Source organism: Cuculus canorus, chromosome 8 (assembly GCF_017976375.1).
Source record: "Cuculus canorus isolate bCucCan1 chromosome 8, bCucCan1.pri, whole genome shotgun sequence".
Classification (NCBI taxonomy): Eukaryota; Metazoa; Chordata; class Aves; order Cuculiformes; family Cuculidae; genus Cuculus; species Cuculus canorus.
The window spans coordinates 21,804,852-21,821,648 of record NC_071408.1 but is presented as its reverse complement, the minus strand read 5'-3'; the positions used below and the strand labels follow the sequence as shown (position 1 = coordinate 21,821,648).

At 50.9% G+C, this 16,797-nt stretch overlaps 3 protein-coding genes across 4 annotated transcripts; 1 reads left to right on the top strand and 2 right to left on the bottom strand.

Annotated features, from left to right (window-relative positions):
• Positions 1-241: 241 nt before the first annotated feature.
• TMEM205 (transmembrane protein 205) lies at positions 242-1,685 on the top strand. Its single transcript, XM_009560689.2, has 3 exons — positions 242-537; positions 637-800; positions 1,041-1,685. The coding sequence occupies exons 1-3, from the start codon at positions 408-410 to the stop codon at positions 1,338-1,340; spliced, it is 594 nt and encodes a 197-aa protein (XP_009558984.2). The 5' UTR covers positions 242-407; the 3' UTR covers positions 1,341-1,685.
• Positions 1,686-1,884: 199 nt separating this feature from the next.
• On the bottom strand, positions 1,885-10,881 carry TTC4 (tetratricopeptide repeat domain 4). 2 transcript variants are annotated; one of them, XM_054073507.1, is made up of 10 exons: positions 10,781-10,881; positions 10,587-10,704; positions 9,370-9,531; positions 8,630-8,707; positions 7,710-7,834; positions 7,329-7,415; positions 6,233-6,447; positions 4,598-4,679; positions 3,403-3,531; positions 1,885-2,562 (listed from the first exon to the last, which is right to left on the bottom strand). In XM_054073507.1, the coding sequence occupies exons 1-9, from the start codon at positions 10,850-10,852 to the stop codon at positions 3,445-3,447; spliced, it is 1,026 nt and encodes a 341-aa protein (XP_053929482.1). In that variant the 5' UTR covers positions 10,853-10,881; the 3' UTR covers positions 1,885-2,562; positions 3,403-3,444. The 2 variants fall into 2 exon arrangements, with proteins under 2 accessions (XP_053929482.1, XP_053929481.1); XM_054073506.1 differs by having other exon boundaries at positions 1,894-2,562; positions 3,449-3,531.
• A 2,319-nt stretch (positions 10,882-13,200) lies between these two features.
• PARS2 (prolyl-tRNA synthetase 2, mitochondrial) lies at positions 13,201-15,094 on the bottom strand. Its single transcript, XM_009560692.2, has one exon. The coding sequence runs from the start codon at positions 14,614-14,616 to the stop codon at positions 13,201-13,203; it is 1,416 nt and encodes a 471-aa protein (XP_009558987.2). The 5' UTR covers positions 14,617-15,094.
• Between the last annotated feature and the right edge of the window lie 1,703 nt (positions 15,095-16,797).

Sequence of the window (16,797 nt, the reverse complement as noted above, 5' to 3'; positions counted from 1 at the left end):
AGCTATTGCTGTTTTCAGACAAGGAGACTTTTCCCTGGCCAAGAGGACTCTTTGATGCCCACAGAGTGGGCAGGCATATTTTTCAGGGCTTTTCCTTTTCCCCTTTTATTGACTTTCTGCTTGTTCCTGCTGCCAGGGGTCAGGCAGGGCTCTGGCTGGACTTTGCCCACCCACAAGGGGCAGTTACCCGGTGCTGACGCAGGGCCCTGCCCCGGAGATATAAGGGGTTTGAGAACTGAGTTTGCAGCCCGGTTGGGTGTGTGGTGGTGGGGCTGGGACGGGGCTGTGCCAGCTCCAAAGCTCTTCCCAAATAAGTGGGCTTGTGAAGCTAAACTGTGTTTGCGGGATCCAGCAAGGTGACGGCAGTAAGAGCAGCTCAGCGCTGAACTGGGGGCAGCTCGGCTGACATGGAGAGACCCATCCCTGGCCAGGAAACCATGCCGACTGACACCGAGCCCTCCAACACTGTCAAAATGCTGCACCTGGTCTTCCTCTCGACCTCCTGGGGAATGCAGATCTGGGTGACGTTTGTGGCTGGTAGGTTGCAGTTCGTGCACATGCCATGACTTTCTGGCCTGGGAGAGGCTCAGGGGAGGGAACTTTGCCCCAGGACCTAACTGCTCTGCCCTCTTGCAGGGTTCGTGATGGGCAGCCACCTCCCTCGCCACACCTTTGGCTTCATCCAGCGTGAGCTCTTCCCCTACTACTTCCACATCAGCTCTGCTTGTGCCTTCCTCAACCTGACTCTATTTGCCATGTACCACCCCAGCGAGCTGCTCAGCGACGAACAAACTACCCAGGTAGCCTCTCACTTTAAAACATGTGCTGGCTGTAGCCCAAATTCCTTCCTCTGTGTGGTCCCTCTCCATTTTGCTCCACTGAGGTTGGTTTGCAAATGATGATGAGGTCCACACATGGCTCTGGTTAAAAGAAACCAGTCAGCATCCAGATCGTTGCGAGCCTTGTGTGTGAGAGACTAGGGGAGCAATTTAATCCAACACATGTGCAAGATGTTCACAGCAGGTGTTGCTCTCCTACAGATCATCATCTTCTTCATTTGTGTCGCTGCATCTGTGCTGAACACACAGTGGTTCGGGCAGGTCACCTCTGACATCGTGGCAGACATGCACCTCATCGAGCGCAGCCACGGCCTCGGCCAGGAGGTCGGGCTCTTTACCAGCAAGGCGTGCAGGCAGCTGCGGGCCTCCAACCTCAGCTATGGGCTGCTGGCCAAGCAGTTCATCCTCTACCACACCCTGTCCCTCCTCTGCAACCTCTGCTGCATTGCGTGCAATGGCTGGAGCTTGTACTACTTGGCTGCCCATCTCTCTACCCTGTGAGAGCAGGACACCACAAGGTGAAGGCTGGCCGGCCAGAACCATCACACAGCCATCCTGCTGCCTTGTTGTAAAGTAACACTGAGCTTCGAAGATTAAATTTCAGCGTCCTCAGGTGGAGACACTGTGAACTCTCTTTGTGCATGGTGCAGAAATTTAGGAATAGCAAAATGGAAATGCTTTCTTTAGAGCTGTCTAAATCCAGCTCTGGAGTGAGAAAAATCCTCCGTGATCTGAGCAGAGTTGTTTAGGGCTGAACAGCTTTTTAATGTCCTGTGCATGAGATGTATCTACAACTGCAGTGTATTTCACTGCATTCGCAGAGAGATTGCAGCAGAGAGGGAAATGTTAGAATTACTTCTAATTAAATGCTGAAAGCTAACACAGAAGCGCAGAAAATCCTGTGTGGTGACTGTAGCAGTTTGTGTAATGGATAAGGTGATTATGCTTGGGTTTAGAATTACTGTTTCTCATTCTCTTGTAGTATCTCAGGAGGTGAGAAAAATTATTGTTTAATTTATTAGGCAGAAGTCAGTGTACTTAAAAAAGACATGTTTATTTCTAGGTTACCTAGGACAACCAGTAAGGTAGCAAAAGGGTCAGTAAAACACACTGCTCTGAACAAAGAGCTCTGCTCTACTCTGGACAGCAGCAGAGCCAAGCGGTGAAATAACAGCAGCTGCTTAATCCCAGGCAGGAATCTGACTGCATCCATCCTGCCACAACAGGCAGGTGTCTCCTCAGACCACTGCTGCCAGAGCCCAGCAACTACAGCCCACCTCCAAGGAAATCAGTGATGTTTCACAGGTAAGCAAGAACATTCCCAGCTGCTGTTGCTTCAACTGCAACCAGTGTTTAGCACTTTAAGGTTTATTTCAAGACCACATGCAGCCTATCACAGAGGAGACCTTCTGAAAGCCAGCTGCATCTCTTTTTAAACAAAAAATCCCCTCCTGTAAGCCCTTCATTCTCCTGTGCTGCTTTCCTAGAAGTTTCCTCATGTGTCAAGGTTATTTCTTTTCTGAAGTGTGCAAGATATTTTTGTTCCAGAAGAAGTTTGCTGTCTCTACCCGGGATAACAAACAGCAGCCTCTTGCACAGGACTCCTCGTTTCATTCCTGCTCATTATAGTCGATGCACCTTCTTGCCAGAGAAGTACTTCTTAGAGAAAGGAGAACGCTTTACAAATGCCAAAACTGTTGGAGTCCCGGCCTTCACAAAATACCTGCGAAGATTAAAAGGAATCCTTTGGCTTCCTTGTACCTGGCCAAGTGTCATGCAAAGTGAGCGACTGCACCCAGCTCAATACAGAGTGACCTCCCCGAGGCTGATGACAAGCTGTCTGGCTGATTAGCAGAGCCAGTTGTAGCCAGGCCTACAGACATCCAAGGAGGAGCATTTATGAACCGACTGTTCTCCCAACAGCTACTTCTAATTAAAACAGCTGTTATTCTCCCTCTGAAAGGTTTCTTTTGCAACTGCCCATACAGACTGAAATCTGAGGGCTTACGCATGCTGCTGAGTTTTATGAAGTGACAGTTCAGACACAGCCCAGAGCAGCGGACCTAGAGCTCTGCTCCCACCGCGAAAGACCAAGCCACTCACGCCGTGCAGCAGGCTTTCTCCAGCTAGCTACAAGACATGCAAGTTAACAGCAAAGGCTTTACAGTAACTTTTTGGCTTCACAAACAGCAAATTCTTCTCTCCAATTAGCTGCACAACACTTCAAAGCCAGTTTTAGAGTGAAACTGTGCTGCATGCTGTGTTGGGGGCTGTTCATGCTGCATTATTAACAGAGAGCGCATTGTTAACCTTCAACATGCTCTCTTCATATGCTGCTGCTATTTTTTTTTTTTTTAAAGTAGCACTGCATAGATGGAACTTGAAACAGGCCTTTTGTGGTGCTGTTTGCATGTAGCACAACTCCCCTTACAAACTCCACCCAGTCCTGGAAGGAGTAAGTCACAGTAAGTTCCACTGGTTTATACCCTTCCCACTTAGCGATGCCAAGAATTAGGATGATTACATCAGAGAACAAACTACACTTAAAGCCCAAAATTCATACTTTTTGCCTTCGTGCTCTCTCTGGACATGTACAGGTACAGCCTCACCTTTGATGCTGCAGCACTTGTAGCAATGTGTGTTCTGGGTTCACCTCATACATTTCTGCTCTTTCTTCATCTTCAAAATAGAGCTGAAAAAAATTGGGAGGGTTATTAAATACTTAAAACAGGTGAAAGTAAACTACTAAGCCACTGAAAATCCAGTAAAAGCACACTGTCTATTGACTAAAGTTTATCAAACTTCTGTACTCGAACTGACTGTGTTGGATGCTAACTTCAGCAATGTAGAAACTGCTTTGTGTAAATTCCAACTCTTCCCTGTATAAACCAGCTTAGTTTCTTAAGGCAGTGGCGTAAGGGACGCAAAACACACTGCCTGTTCCTGTGCTTTAAAAAGAGAAGCAATACAAATCTACGCGCTGCTTTTTAACAGGTGAATTGCAGCAATGGTATGAGCTAAACTGCATAGGTTTAAAGACATCTGAACAAAATAAGAGTAGATTTAAGAGATTAGAATCCAGCAACTGTGCCTTGGACTGTACATACACACAGAGCTATGATCCAAGTTTTTAATCTGGTAAAGTACACAGCCGCTGTCCTTTTGGACCCGTTTGCTCACTGCAGTTGCCTGTTTCCTGGCACATATGACACTGAAGTGGAAAACGAGAAACAAACATTTCTATCCTTCTAGGTAGAATTTCTGAAAAATCCTCCAAACCTGCTGCAGCCACAACCAAACGCACCTCACGTATGCTGAAGCCTTAACAGACATACATAGTCTTGATGGGATTAAGTGTTTAAGCACGACCAGTTAGATCTGAAAATATTTTCTGATTTGTATTGAGCAACTTCACAACACCACAATTAAACTGGCAGCCTACCAGCTTGATGGCCTAAATCTTAATTATCATTACAAAGATGGGAATCTAAGCAATATCTTTAAATAACTTCTAGCAAATACAACATAAGTGGAAGATAAAAGAACTTTCATTTTCATTAATGAATTCTGTGTCCATGTCAGCATACCTGGAAAATGTCTCAGTTCATAAATGAATAATCCCTTATTTCACATCTGTATATAGTGAACAGGTAATAATGCCACTGCTTTCATACACTCAAAGCTGCTCAATATTGCTCTAGGAAGCAAAAAAAACCACAACAACAACCCTGAAACAGAAGGAAGGTCAAACTTCTCACCTCAAGATTGCTGGGAAGGTATTTTCTTTCTGAATCCCAAGGAGGTAACTCAGCAAACATCACCATTAAATGATCAATAAACCTAAAGCCCAAAATACACTTGGTTAGTTTAGATGAAATGTTCAGCTTTGATAATTTGTACAGCTGTATTTGAATGACAGTAAAAATACTTTCAAGTCTATCACCGAATTTGCTAATGTCAAGTTTAGATCACTGATGGTTTCATTCCTTCAAACTCTTCGCTTTCCCAGTGAGACAAAGACCCTGTTGAAACTCATGCTGTTAATTTCAAACTTGAGCAATGCGACAACAAATTAACTTTTCATTTTCACACTGAAAAAGATGTCAAAATAAATTCCCTGCATTTTGCCTAAAACTGATTTTCCTTCTACATGGTCCCATTAACATCTTGCTTCATCAGATCAGAGCACTCAGAATATGCCTGTGTGCGAGGCTTGTTTATTTTGGTACTTGAGAAGCTTTGGTGACCAATTTGTTGTAATAACCCATTTTCACCTCCTTTGGCCACAAAAAAAGTGCAGTGAACACTACTGTGTTAGAACCACAACTTAATAATCTGCTGGCACTGTATTTTAAGTCCTAAACTTATTAGTAGATCTGAGGAATACACATCTCCCCACAAAAAATAGTTACAAATTTCAAGTTTGTTTAATATTGCAAGATCAGAAATGGAAGTTAACATCAAGAAAAGTGGAATTCCCACCTTGCCAGTCACTTGCTTGTATGCTAAAAGGTCTGCAGCACTTCAGTCAGGCCTGCTGTAAGCCCTACAGAAACTATGGGGCAAACAGTGGTGACAAGAGGTCCCTTTGGAAGCTTTTTATAAGTTTAACCTTCCTTTTGAGAGCCCATATTTGGAAGCTTCAAAGCAGCACCTTAATGAACCTCTGAAATCCATGCCTGTGGATAGGTCACTGGTATTGACACCTGTCTAATCTGCACTGCGAGCCCCTTTAATCACACTGGACACGGAGCTGTTGAAGCAGGTTCAGAGAAGGGCCATGAAAGTGATCTGAGGACTGGAGCATCTCTCCTACAAGCACAGGCTGAGAGAGTTGGGCTTGTTCAGCCTGGAGAAGAGAAGGCTGTGAGACCTTATAGTGGCCTTATAGTGCTTAAAGAGGGCCTACAGGAAGGATAGGGACAGACTTCTTAGCAGAGCCTGTTGTGACAGGAAAAGGAGTAACGGTTTTAAACTAAGAGAAGGCAGATTTAGACTGGAAGTAAGTAAGAAATTTTTTACAATGAGGGTTGTGAAACACTGGAACAGGTTGCCCAGAGAAGTAGTGGAGGTCCTATCCCTGGAAGCATTCAAGGTCAGGTTGGATGGGACTCTGAGCAACCTGATCTAGTTAAAAAAGTCCCTGTTCCTGCAGGGGGGTTGGACTAGACGACCCACAAAGGTTCCTTCCAACCCAAAGCATTCTGTGATTCTAAATCATAGAATAATTCAGGTATGCAACGACTGCAGAAGGTCACCTAGTGCAAGCTCCTGCCCAAAAGGGGGTCAGCTATGAGATCTGGAGCTACTTTATTAGCAGGGCAGTGTTTCACTTGCTGGCTGTTCTCATCTACTCAAACGTCTCCTTTATGGAATGCTGGCAGTGCATTTACCTGGAGTTCTCATGAAAAGCTGCAATGAAGTCTGTCTGCTCATGCTCAGGGTACAGGAAGAGGACAGGCCAGTTCAGGTTGCCATCAGCATCTAAGTGCACCTTGGCCCTCATGGCATTGTCAGAGTGGAACCCATCTAAGGATATCTCAGCCAGGCTATCTGATATTTCCTCTTCCTCATCTGAAGGCTCAAGAATCAGCTTGATGTTTCTTTCCTGGAGGGGAAGAAGGAAAGAAAAAACCCAACCAAAAACCAAACAGGTATGGAGGAGAGAGCAAAAAATTAACAGTCAATGAAAGGACAAATTGTGTCATTATTATTATTCATGAGTCAGCTCTTAAATATGTCATCAAAAGTCTTCCTACAGCATCAGACTCAGGTGACTGGTTTTCCTGGTAGAATCTAGAACCTCAGCCAGACATCCAGTGCCCTCAGAAAATGGATATGGAGAGGTAGGAATCCAGAGGAGCTCATGCTGAGAGAAGAGCCTGAGAAAACGTGGGGAAAGGAATGAATCCAAAATCCTGGTTTTTGGGACCTAGCAGCACTTCAGAGTGCAACTACATGCACTAACTCCACAGAACATCCACTATTTCAGAAAACTGAAGAAAGCCTACTCTTTCCTTTGGAAAGACAATTACATAAGAGGAGATCAGATTTATATAGTAGCCCAAAATATTGTAACACAGCTCAAACATTTGCTGAGGAAGGAGAGGATCCAGGACCGATTCTTTCCTCCACCCTACTGGATCTTCTATCCTTCCACTGAAGTAATGCCCATGGGTAGCAAAGAAAGTAAGGTTCCTTGGGCCAGCGTGATGCTACAACCCAGCAGCCAGAGCACTCTCTTGGATGCTCAGTCAATCTCCTAACATCGGGTTTATATTTTGCATTAGTTGTTACCTGAAATATGGAAACTGAGCTACAGCTGGCAGATAAGGAGAATCATCATTTTAAGTCAATTTTTGGCTCTAGCCTTCAAAAGCCTGTGTACAAAAACAACCTCTTAAGAGACAAACAAGAGTGCTCTTAAAAAAAATAAATAGAACCTCAACAAAACAAACCACATAAAACCAAACGCCATCACTGACTCACCCTTATTGCTGCAAGCAAAATTTCCTTTTGACACTGCTCTTTCTTCTCCATCATCTTTGCTTTCCTTGCATCCCGCTCCTCAGCTCGCTATATGTAAGAAAGGTTGTACCATGGTCACACAGAGCAAGTCAATGACCACCACTTCTCTACCCTGCCAATGAGTGGAGAAATCAGTTCAAATCTCCAGAAGGGTCCCCTCCAGCTCTTTTCCCTTCACATCTCAACAACACACACTATGCAGAACCACCACACAGTTCTGTTTGGGGATATGATACTACACAGAAACTCGTACAGAGCGCTCTTTGAACAAGGATCTCAAAGTGCTTCTTGACACAAAATAGGCAACAAGCATTGTAGACACTAGACTGCCTCAATAATTACCTTTAATTTGTCAGCTTTAGCTCTCGTTTCCACAAGCTTTTTCTCTTTTGAATCTATCTGCAAGCCCTCTTCACACCAAGCTATTGCTTCAGAGAAATTCTTCAGCTCCATGTGACAGAGAGCTCCTGGAATTATTAAGATTTTAGGTTTCTAGTATTGGAGTCAGTATACAACTACTACACAAAGTCGAGGTAATAAAGACAGCAGTAGGCCCAGTGCTTTCAAGAGGCACACACAGCAGCACATGCTACTGTCTTATGGGGTCATGTTCAATCGCAGACTCCCAGCAGGTCCATTCAACTGTGAAGAAACTCTAAAATATTTCAGTAGTTCTCGCATCCTTTGCTCATCTAGTCACAGAAATCAGTAGAATGATGCTAGAAGTGTCTATAAGAAGCAAGATCTTATTGTTCTAATCAGCATATCAGTATTTGTCTCATAAGGAACAATGAAGCGTCCATTTCCATGGCATGAGAAACGCTTGGGGTGGGGTGGGGCAAGGAAACAAATCCCAAAACCTAGTATTGTGGAAAACAGCAAAATTTATGCTGTGCTCCACAGAAACAGGTCCAATGCCTCTTTGACAGATAGAGAAGCTGGAGAGCAAAGAGCAAGACGACAGTATTTTGACTGAAAATGCAACACAAAAGGCAGATATCTGTTTTGGGGAGAAACAACAAAAATGAAAGGAGGAAAAATATCTTATACAGTAACCAGTTTTCTGAAATGAATGCTGTCCGGAAACAAAGTATGATGCACACTGACAGTAATTTAAGGTTTATAAATACTGTTATTCAACACACAGAAACACAGAGTGAAACAAAGCAACGTCTAACAACAATCTGTTCCAGGACTTGTAACAATAACAGCATTATAAGTAAAACTAACACCATGGCAGTAGCATGTGATGTAACTCTTACCTCTTACGATTGCTTTGAGATGGGTGGGCTTCAGCTTTTTTGCTTGGATGGCATCATTGAGAGCAGAACGGTAGTTACCTGCAAGGGAAGCAACACTGCTCAGAACCTTTCATTGATATTTAAAATCTAAGCAGATCCTAAACTGACACAATAGCTTATGTGGAGACTCTAATTCACTGTTTCAACAATCAGTGTGAAGCAAGTGAAGGAAGAAAGAGCAAAACAGCAAAAGGACAGGAATCAATCATACAAGTCAGAGATAAGTAACATGAGAGTGAGCAAACTGTCTCCCAACTGCAACGTGCAACAGCATTAATAGGCCAAGAACACCTTCCCTGCTGTGTGGATGCTGTTGGTAGGGCGGGTGGTAGATTGAGGAGGATATGGCCAGGAAAGAGGGATAGAATGTGTGGCTTCCACAAAGGCCAGGATATCCCCCTGTAGTTCAGATCACCCTGTCAATCTATTCAGCATAAAAAAACACTGGCTTTGCCCTCTCCTGGAGCCAAGGCTCAGGCAGTGGATAATAGCTGCAATGAGCAAAGCACAAACCCTGCAAGCAGTCAGGCTCCGAAGGGATACAGGTCTTTGGGGTCCAAGGCATTTTTCTCATAAATAAACCACTTTGTATGTAGTATCACAAAAAAAAGTAAAGATAACGGTGAAGAGGAAGAAAAGAAACTCTGGACCAGAGAGTTACGTCCCAGTCCTGCCCGAGGCAGGATGACCATGTCCATTACCCAGGTGAAACTGTGCAGCCGCCCGGTTTGTGTGCAGCACGACATTCAGCTCCGGGTCCTGGCATCTCTTCCTCAGCCCCTCGCTGTAGGAGATGACAGCTCTCCTGTAGTCCCTCTCCTTGAAGTACGCATTCCCTTCGTTTCGGTACATCCCAGCCAGCTCTGTGGGGATGGCAGGGCATGGGTCCTGAGCTGGGGTCGGAGGACAGGAATGGTGGGGAACGGGAATGGTGGGGGACGAGTCCTGAGCCAGGGCTGGGGGACAGGAACAGTAGGAGACAGGTCCTGAACTGGGGTGGAGGGATGAGGACTGGTCCTCAGCTGGGGACAGTGGGGGATGGGAACAGTGAGAGACAGGTCCTAAGCCAGGGTGAGAGGATGAGGACAGGTTCTGAGCTGGGGACAGTGGGGGACGGGAATGGTGAGGGATGGGTCCTAAGCCGGGGTAGGGGGATGGGGACAGTGGGGAATGGGTCCTGAGCTGGGGATGGGGACAGTGGGGGACGGGTCCTGAGCTGGGGATGGGGACAGTGGGGGACAGGTCCTGAGCTGGGGTGGGGGAACAGGGATGGTGGGGGATGGGATCCTGAGCCGGGGTGTGGAGCCGGGGATGGTGAGGGACGGGTCCTGAGCCAGGGTTGGAGGACAGGAACAGTGAAAGACGGGTCCTGAGCTGGAGTGGGGGGACAGGGATAGTGGGGGATGGGTCCTGAGCAGTGGTGGGGGGACAGGAAAGGTGGGAGATGGGATCCTGAGCCGGGGTGGAGGGATGGGGACAGGTCTTGAGCTGGAGATGAGAATGGTGAGGGACAGGTCCTGAGCCAGGGTCGGGGTATGGGGACAGTGTGGAATGGGTCCTCAGCTGGGGATGGGGTGATGGGGACGGTGGGGGATAAGTCCTGACCGGGGGATGGGAATGGTGAGGTACAGGTCCTGAGTTGGGGTGGGGTGATGATGACAGTGGGGGATGGAGATGGTGAAGGACGGGTCCTGAGCCGGGCTGGGGAGATGGGGACGGTGGGGAGCGGGTCCTGAGCTGGGGACAGGGATGGCGGAGGATGGGTTCTGAGCCGGGATGGGGGGGACAGGAACGGTGAGGGATGGGGACGGTGGGGAACGGGTCCTGAGCTGGGATGAGGGGGGAAAGGAGGACACACAGGTCCTGAGCCGGGATGGAGGGGGCGAGAGACACACGGGTCCCGAGCCGGGAACCCCACCCGTGGGGTCCCGCTCCTCGTCGAAGAGCAGCGATTGCAGACACGCCAGGTCGGGCTGCCGCGCCGCGTCGATCTCGTCCGGGCAGCGCTTCATGAACATCGGGATGGACTCGAGCTCCTGCGGGCGGACACGCTCCGCTCAGACCGGCCCGGCTCGGCTCGGCCCGGCCCGGCCCGGCCCCCGCAGCCCTCACCTCCTCCCAGGTGTCGGGGTGCAGCGCCCCCCGGTACCCCGCGCCGCTGCCGCCCTGCCCGCACTCCGCCATCGCCGCCGCTCCGCCCCTTCCGAGCGGCACCGGCGGGCACAGCGCCCCCAGCGGCGGGCGGGGGCACGGGCCGAGAGTCACAGAATCGGAACAGTTTGGGTCGGGAGGGACCTCAAAGCCGATCCAGTTCCACCCCCTGCCGTGGGCAGGGACATCCCAGCGACCCGCCTCCCCAAAGCCCATCCGACTCGGCCTCGAACACCTCCAGGGATGGGGCAGCCACAGCTTCCCTGCGAACCTGTGCCTCACCAACCTCATGGTGGAGAATTTCCTCCTCATGTCTAGTCTAAATCTGCCCCTCTTCAGTTTATACCCGATCCCCCTCATCCTATCACTACCAGCCTTTGTAAGCAGTCCCTCTGCAGCTTTTCTGTAGGCCCTTCAGGTACTGGAAGGTCGCTGTAAGATCTCCTCTGAGCCTTCTCCAGGCTGAACAAGCCCAACTCTCTCAGCCTGTCCTCATATGGGAGCTGCTCCAGCTTCCTGATCATCTTTGTAGCCTCCTCTGGGAGCTCCATATCCAACAGCTCCATACCCTTCTTATGCTGAGGATTCCAGAACTGGACATGGTACTCCTGATGAGGTCTCACAAGAGAGGAATAGAGGGGCAGAATCCCCTCCCTCGTCCTGCTGGCCACGCTGCTTTTGATGCAGCCCAGGATACGTTTGGCCTTCTGTGCTGTGAGCACACATTGCCGGCTCAAGCTGAGCTTCTCATGGACCAGCACCCACAAGTCCTTCTCTGCAGGGCTGCTTTTATTCACGTTGTCTCCCATCATGTACTGAAAATGGGGATTGCCGCAACCCAGGTGTAGGATCTTTCACTTGGCCTTCTTGAACCTCATGAGGTTCTCACAGGCCCACTTCTCCAGCCTGTCCAGGTCCCTCCAGATGACATTCCGCCCTTCCGGTGTGATCCGAGGGCTGGAGCACATCCTGTACAGGACAGGCTGGGAGAGCCAGGGTTGTTCAACCTGGAGCAGAGAAGGCTCCAGGGAGACCTTAGAGCAGCTTCCAGCACTGACAGGGGCTCCAGGAAACCTGGAGAGGGTCTCGTGATCAGAGGATGCAGGGACAGGGTGAGGTGAACAGTTTTAAGCTGAAAGACGGGACGCTTAGATGAGATACTAGGAAGAAATGTTCTTCTGTGAGGCTGGTGAGGCGCTGGCACAGGTTGCCCAGAGATGTCGTGGATGCCCCATCCCTGGTTCAAGGCCAAGTTGAGGTGTCCCTGCCCATAGCAGCAGGGTGGAATGGGACGGTCATTAAGGTCCCTTCCAACCCAACCCATTCTATGATTGTATGGCATGAAAAACATCAGGAAAAACTTCTTTACTGTGAGGGTGACAGAGCACTGGAACAGGCTGCCCAGGGAGGTTGTGGAGTCCTCCTCTCTAGAGATATTAAAAACCCACCTAGACACCTGCTGTAGGTGACCCTGCTTTAGCAGGGAGTTGGACTGGAGGAGCTCCAGAGGTCCCTTCCAATCCTGACCAATCTGTGATGCGGTGATCCCCTCAGCTCTGGGACAGGGTCACTATGGCTTATTAGCAACAACATTGCCTGGACATTTTTACCTCCCGGCTCCACACAGCCGCACATTTCATGTTTCTTTGCCAGATTTTTTTTGCAAACACTTTCCACCACCCCAAGGCTGCATTCCCTAAACCACACCATCAGCACCCAAGCCCGGCAGATCCCAGGGGCTCACCAGCCAGACTTACCTGCAGGGCTCGGGTGTGGATGCCTGACACCACTCTCCACTTCAATTCCTGCAGGACTGGGGTGCGGATGCCTGACATCTTCCTTCACTTCAGTTCCTGCAGATTTGCAGCACTATAACATTTGCAAGGTGAAGGTGGCCCTGGAGTTCACCCTTTTGCTTTAAAATTAACCTCCACCTTCAAGGAACCTGGGTGTCTCCAAAGAGAAGACACAAATGGAGGAAAGGCATTTCCTCCTTCCTTCCTCTCCTTAAAACTTGGCACCTGAAAAGAGCAAGGGAAGCCCTCCCATCCCCGGTACTTCAGCTGATGTGTGTGCTCAACACAGGCCATCGCTGGCCACTCTGCCACGGCCGACCCTGCCAGCGCTCTCCCAGCTGCACCAAGCCACAGCAACCAGTAAAAGCAGCTCACAGGGGGCCTTGTCACCAGAGGCAGAAATGCTGCCACCCCCACAGGGGAATGCAGGCTGACTCCAGCTCTCTCCCCTCATAGCTCCAAGACACCTGGCTCCAACCTGAGCTGGATTTGGCTCTGCCAACAACCTGCACATCCTGGAAAGGGAACTGGGGCTGTTCAGATACACTCAGGGCAACAGAGATGAAAGACTGAGCTATAGACAGTTTAAGAGACTTGCACTTTACTGAGCAACTCAATGACACCTTCCTTGGTGAGGAACAAAACCTCACCTGCATTCTGATCCCAGACCTCGAAGACCGGGGGATCCTCACAAACCCTCTTCCCAGCTACGATCACATAGGGATAACCCAGCTTGTTGGCATCCTTTAATCTTTTGCCAATGGTCAGCTGTGTTCGGTCATCCAGCACCGAGTCACCAGTGAGGTGGGGCTGTGCTTCAGTGAGGTCATCGTACAGCTGCTCCAGCAGTGCCGTTCCCTCCTCCCCCTCCTCCTTGCTGCCTCTCTTGGGGGGAATGAAGCAGAGCTGGTAGGGTGCGATGAGGCGTGGCCAACGGATGCTGTCCTCCGTAGAGAGCACTTCGATGGAGGCCGCAAGGATGCGAGTGACACCCAAGCCGTAGCAACCCATTTCTGCCAGCTGGGGTTTGTTCTCAGGGGAGTAAAAGATAGCTTTGAAGACAGAGGAGTACTTGGTGCCCAGGTAAAATGTGTGCCCCACTTCAATCCCCCTGGTCTGGGTGAGTTTTTCCCCACATGTAGGGCAAGAAGTCTGTTCCCCATTTAGAGTTTCTACATTGGCCGCAAAATGTCCATCCGGGCAGAGTACCAGTCTGTCCTCACCGATGTCTGCTGGCAGCTGGAATTCATGGGACATGGTTCCACCAATGCTACCTGTGGCTGCTCGCGCTTTGACGAAAGAAAGACCCAGGCGGTCCAAGAGGCTGCAGTAGGCATTGCAGACCAGGTCGTAAGTCTGCCGAGCCGCCTCTTCAGAGGTGTCGAAGGTGTACATGTCTTTCATGTAGAACTCCCGGCTGCGCAGCAAGCCAAAGCGGGGCTTGGGTTCATCCCGGAACTTCCTGGTTACCTGGTACAGGCGCAGTGGGAGCTGCTTGTAGGAGAGGTTGCTCTGAGCAGCCACCAGCTCCGTCACCACCTCCTCGTGCGTGGGGCCCAGGCAGTAGCCCTTGCCGTGCCGATCCTCCAGCCGGAAAAGCTCCGGCCCCATCTGTTCCCAGCGGCCGCTGGTGCCCCACAGCTCTGCCGAGCTCAGGCTGGGCATGTTCAGCTTCTGTCCCCCCACGGCCTGCATCTCCTCATCCATCACCCGGATGAGCTTCTCCATAGCTCGCACGGTGGGCGGCAGGTAGCTGTAGCAGCCAGGGCCGGCGGGGTGGATGAGCCCTGCTTGCAGCATCAGCCTCTGGCTGCGGCAGCTGGGCTCCCCGGGCCTGCCCTCCCACCTCGCCTCGACGCCCGCCTGCAGGTTGAGGGGCTGGAAAAGCTGCGAGAGGAGTACCCGCCGCCTTGCCTGTCCTGGGGTGCCGTGCCGGAGCCTGCAGCCCTGCCGCGGGGCCCGCAGCGCCCGCAGCCGCCACCCACCCAGCAGGGTGGCCATGGTGGGGCGACACCCCGCACTGACCTCTCGCACACGTGTGCACCCCACACCCCGGGGAAACACGTGTGTGACACCGGTGTGCTCACCTGCACCCCGGGCACACAGGTGGCTCTGCACGGTGTGCACACCCGCACCCCGGTACACACGTGCTCCTGTGCATACACCCGCACCCCAGCACACACGTGTCCTGCCACGGACACGCGCACAGGCACATTCACAGCCCGAGTACACACCTGCCCCTGCGTGGACACACGTTTGCACACGTGCTCTGCCGCACCCCAGCACACAGGTGCCCCTGCGCGTCCCCTCACACGCGTGTGCACCCCCGCACGCCGGTACCCACGTGCCCTAGCGCGCACACGCGTGTGCACATCCGCTCACCCGCACGCCGGTACCCACGTGCCCCTGCGCGGTGTGCGACCCCGCACCTCCGCGGACACGCGTGTGCCTCCCCCAACCCGGTACCCACGCGCCCCGCCCGTTCCCACCGCCCCAGCTAATGGGAACCACGCCCTGTCACGTGGGGTTCCCCCTCCCCCCGCGCCCGGGCGGACGCTGTGAGGGAGACTCTATGGTTCCGGCGGCGCGGGGCGCGCGCCCCCTGCTGGTCAGGCTGCGGCAGGCGGACACCAAACCCCGACAGCCCGCGGCCAGGGCCTCCCGCCCTGTCAGGTGTCTTTCTGGCTGAGGGGGAGCGTCCTGGGGTTTCTGAGTGAGGTGGGGTCCGTGCTGCCTGCCCGCGGTGGAGCTGGAGATTCAGAGGGGCCTCCACAGGCAGGAGAGCCACGAGGTGGGGGATCACTCCCAGGGCCAGAGACAGCAGAGCAACACCAGGTTCTTCGAGGGCAACACCACAAGAGATTTGTCTGTTGCTTTTTTTAGTGAACAAGGTCCTAGAAAACTGAGAAGGCCCCCATAGCTTTCTTCGCCCAATGTTTCACCTCCTGCATTAGCGTTTCTGTCTTCAGCTTCTTTTGACCAGAGAGCAGGAGCTCCAGGAGGCACTGCAACCTCTCAGTGGAGCACGTGTTGTACATTTCAATGGCTTGCTTGAACATTTGATAGTGAGCGTTTCCTGGCTTTTAAGCCGCCAAAGAGCTGCAGTTCAGGTATGGTATCATTCAGGTCAAACTCCATGGCTTTGTCCAGGAATTTCACCCACCAGGAACAGTTCTGGCGTAACATTCATGCACATGGAATAGTAAAACATAGTAAGTAGAGAGGGGGCAGGACAAAATGGGGCTGTCAGGATAGAAGAGACACCAGTGGTTGCTTCCGAAGATGACATTCTGCATCGGGTCTGGGAAGAGGAGTAACTGGGTATGACTGAGCTGCTCTCAGCACCATGTCCATAGTGTACATGTGGGGCTGGAGTCCTGCTCCCATCCTTTGGTCTAATGGCTCCAGATGGTTCTTCACTCCCATAAGCTCTCTGCATTTTCTCCCAGCTAAGGCTGATGTTAACCATAGCAATTCCTCTGTCCCTTCAGCCCTGCTGCACCCCTCCACCTCCCTTGCCCCTACTTAGAGCTGAGTCCAACAGGAAGGAGAGGCAGCCCAAGGCCAGTCCCCCATTCTTTGTGGTCTAACTGTAAGGCCGAGAGCCAATGAAAAGCCAGGGATGCTGCAAGGAGCTCCCTGGGATCTCTGGGATGAGATGGACCATGTTTGTCCTCAGGCATGGACAAATGTCGAGGACGCTTTTGAGGTTATTTTTGGCATGGACCCTGTCCCATCTTGGCACATCCCAGATCATGCAGATAGATCTTCATGTGGATCTGAAGACCACAGAAAACTCATCAGCTTGAGTCCAGTTGCAGGGTGGATGATGCATCAGGTCAGCTCCTCGGCCATACTAAGCTACACCAGAGAGCCAGACCAGCTTGCCCAGCACAGGCACCCCAGTCCCCAAAACATGACCTTATGGTTAGCAGCACCAGGAAAGGTGGTGCAAGTCCCTGAGCTGTTGCTCATCCTGTTGACCTTGGCTATGAATTTGGTTCCTGCTGATCATGGAGTCCTTGAAAGCAGCTATAGCCCTTCCACTCTGCCTTCCAGGCTCAGGCATGCCCTAATGTGTTTAGAGATTGAACCACTTGGCCATAGGAGTGAGCCTGAAAAGAGGCTGAGAAATCAAAAGCCTTTTTCTTATGTTATTTCAGCTTTCTCTAGTCAAACCTG

Bases quoted from the DNA above. Each gene is read 5' to 3' on its own strand.
- TTC4 (XM_054073506.1), bottom strand. From the start codon at position 10,852: ATGGCGGAGTGCGGGCAGGGCGGCAGCGGCGCGGGGTACCGGGGGGCG. The intron at 7,835-8,629 runs GTAAGAGTTACA...TAATAATTCCAG, and splicing joins TCTCAAAGCAATCGTAAGAG to GAGCTCTCTGTCACATGGAG. The intron at 3,532-4,597 runs GTGAGAAGTTTG...AATTTTTTTCAG, and splicing joins ACCTTCCCAGCAATCTTGAG to CTCTATTTTGAAGATGAAGA.
- TMEM205 (XM_009560689.2), top strand. From the start codon at position 408: ATGGAGAGACCCATCCCTGGCCAGGAAACCATGCCGACTGACACCGAG. The intron at 538-636 runs GTAGGTTGCAGT...GCCCTCTTGCAG, and splicing joins CTGGGTGACGTTTGTGGCTG to GGTTCGTGATGGGCAGCCAC. The intron at 801-1,040 runs GTAGCCTCTCAC...GCTCTCCTACAG, and splicing joins GCGACGAACAAACTACCCAG to ATCATCATCTTCTTCATTTG.
- PARS2 (XM_009560692.2), bottom strand. From the start codon at position 14,616: ATGGCCACCCTGCTGGGTGGGTGGCGGCTGCGGGCGCTGCGGGCCCCG.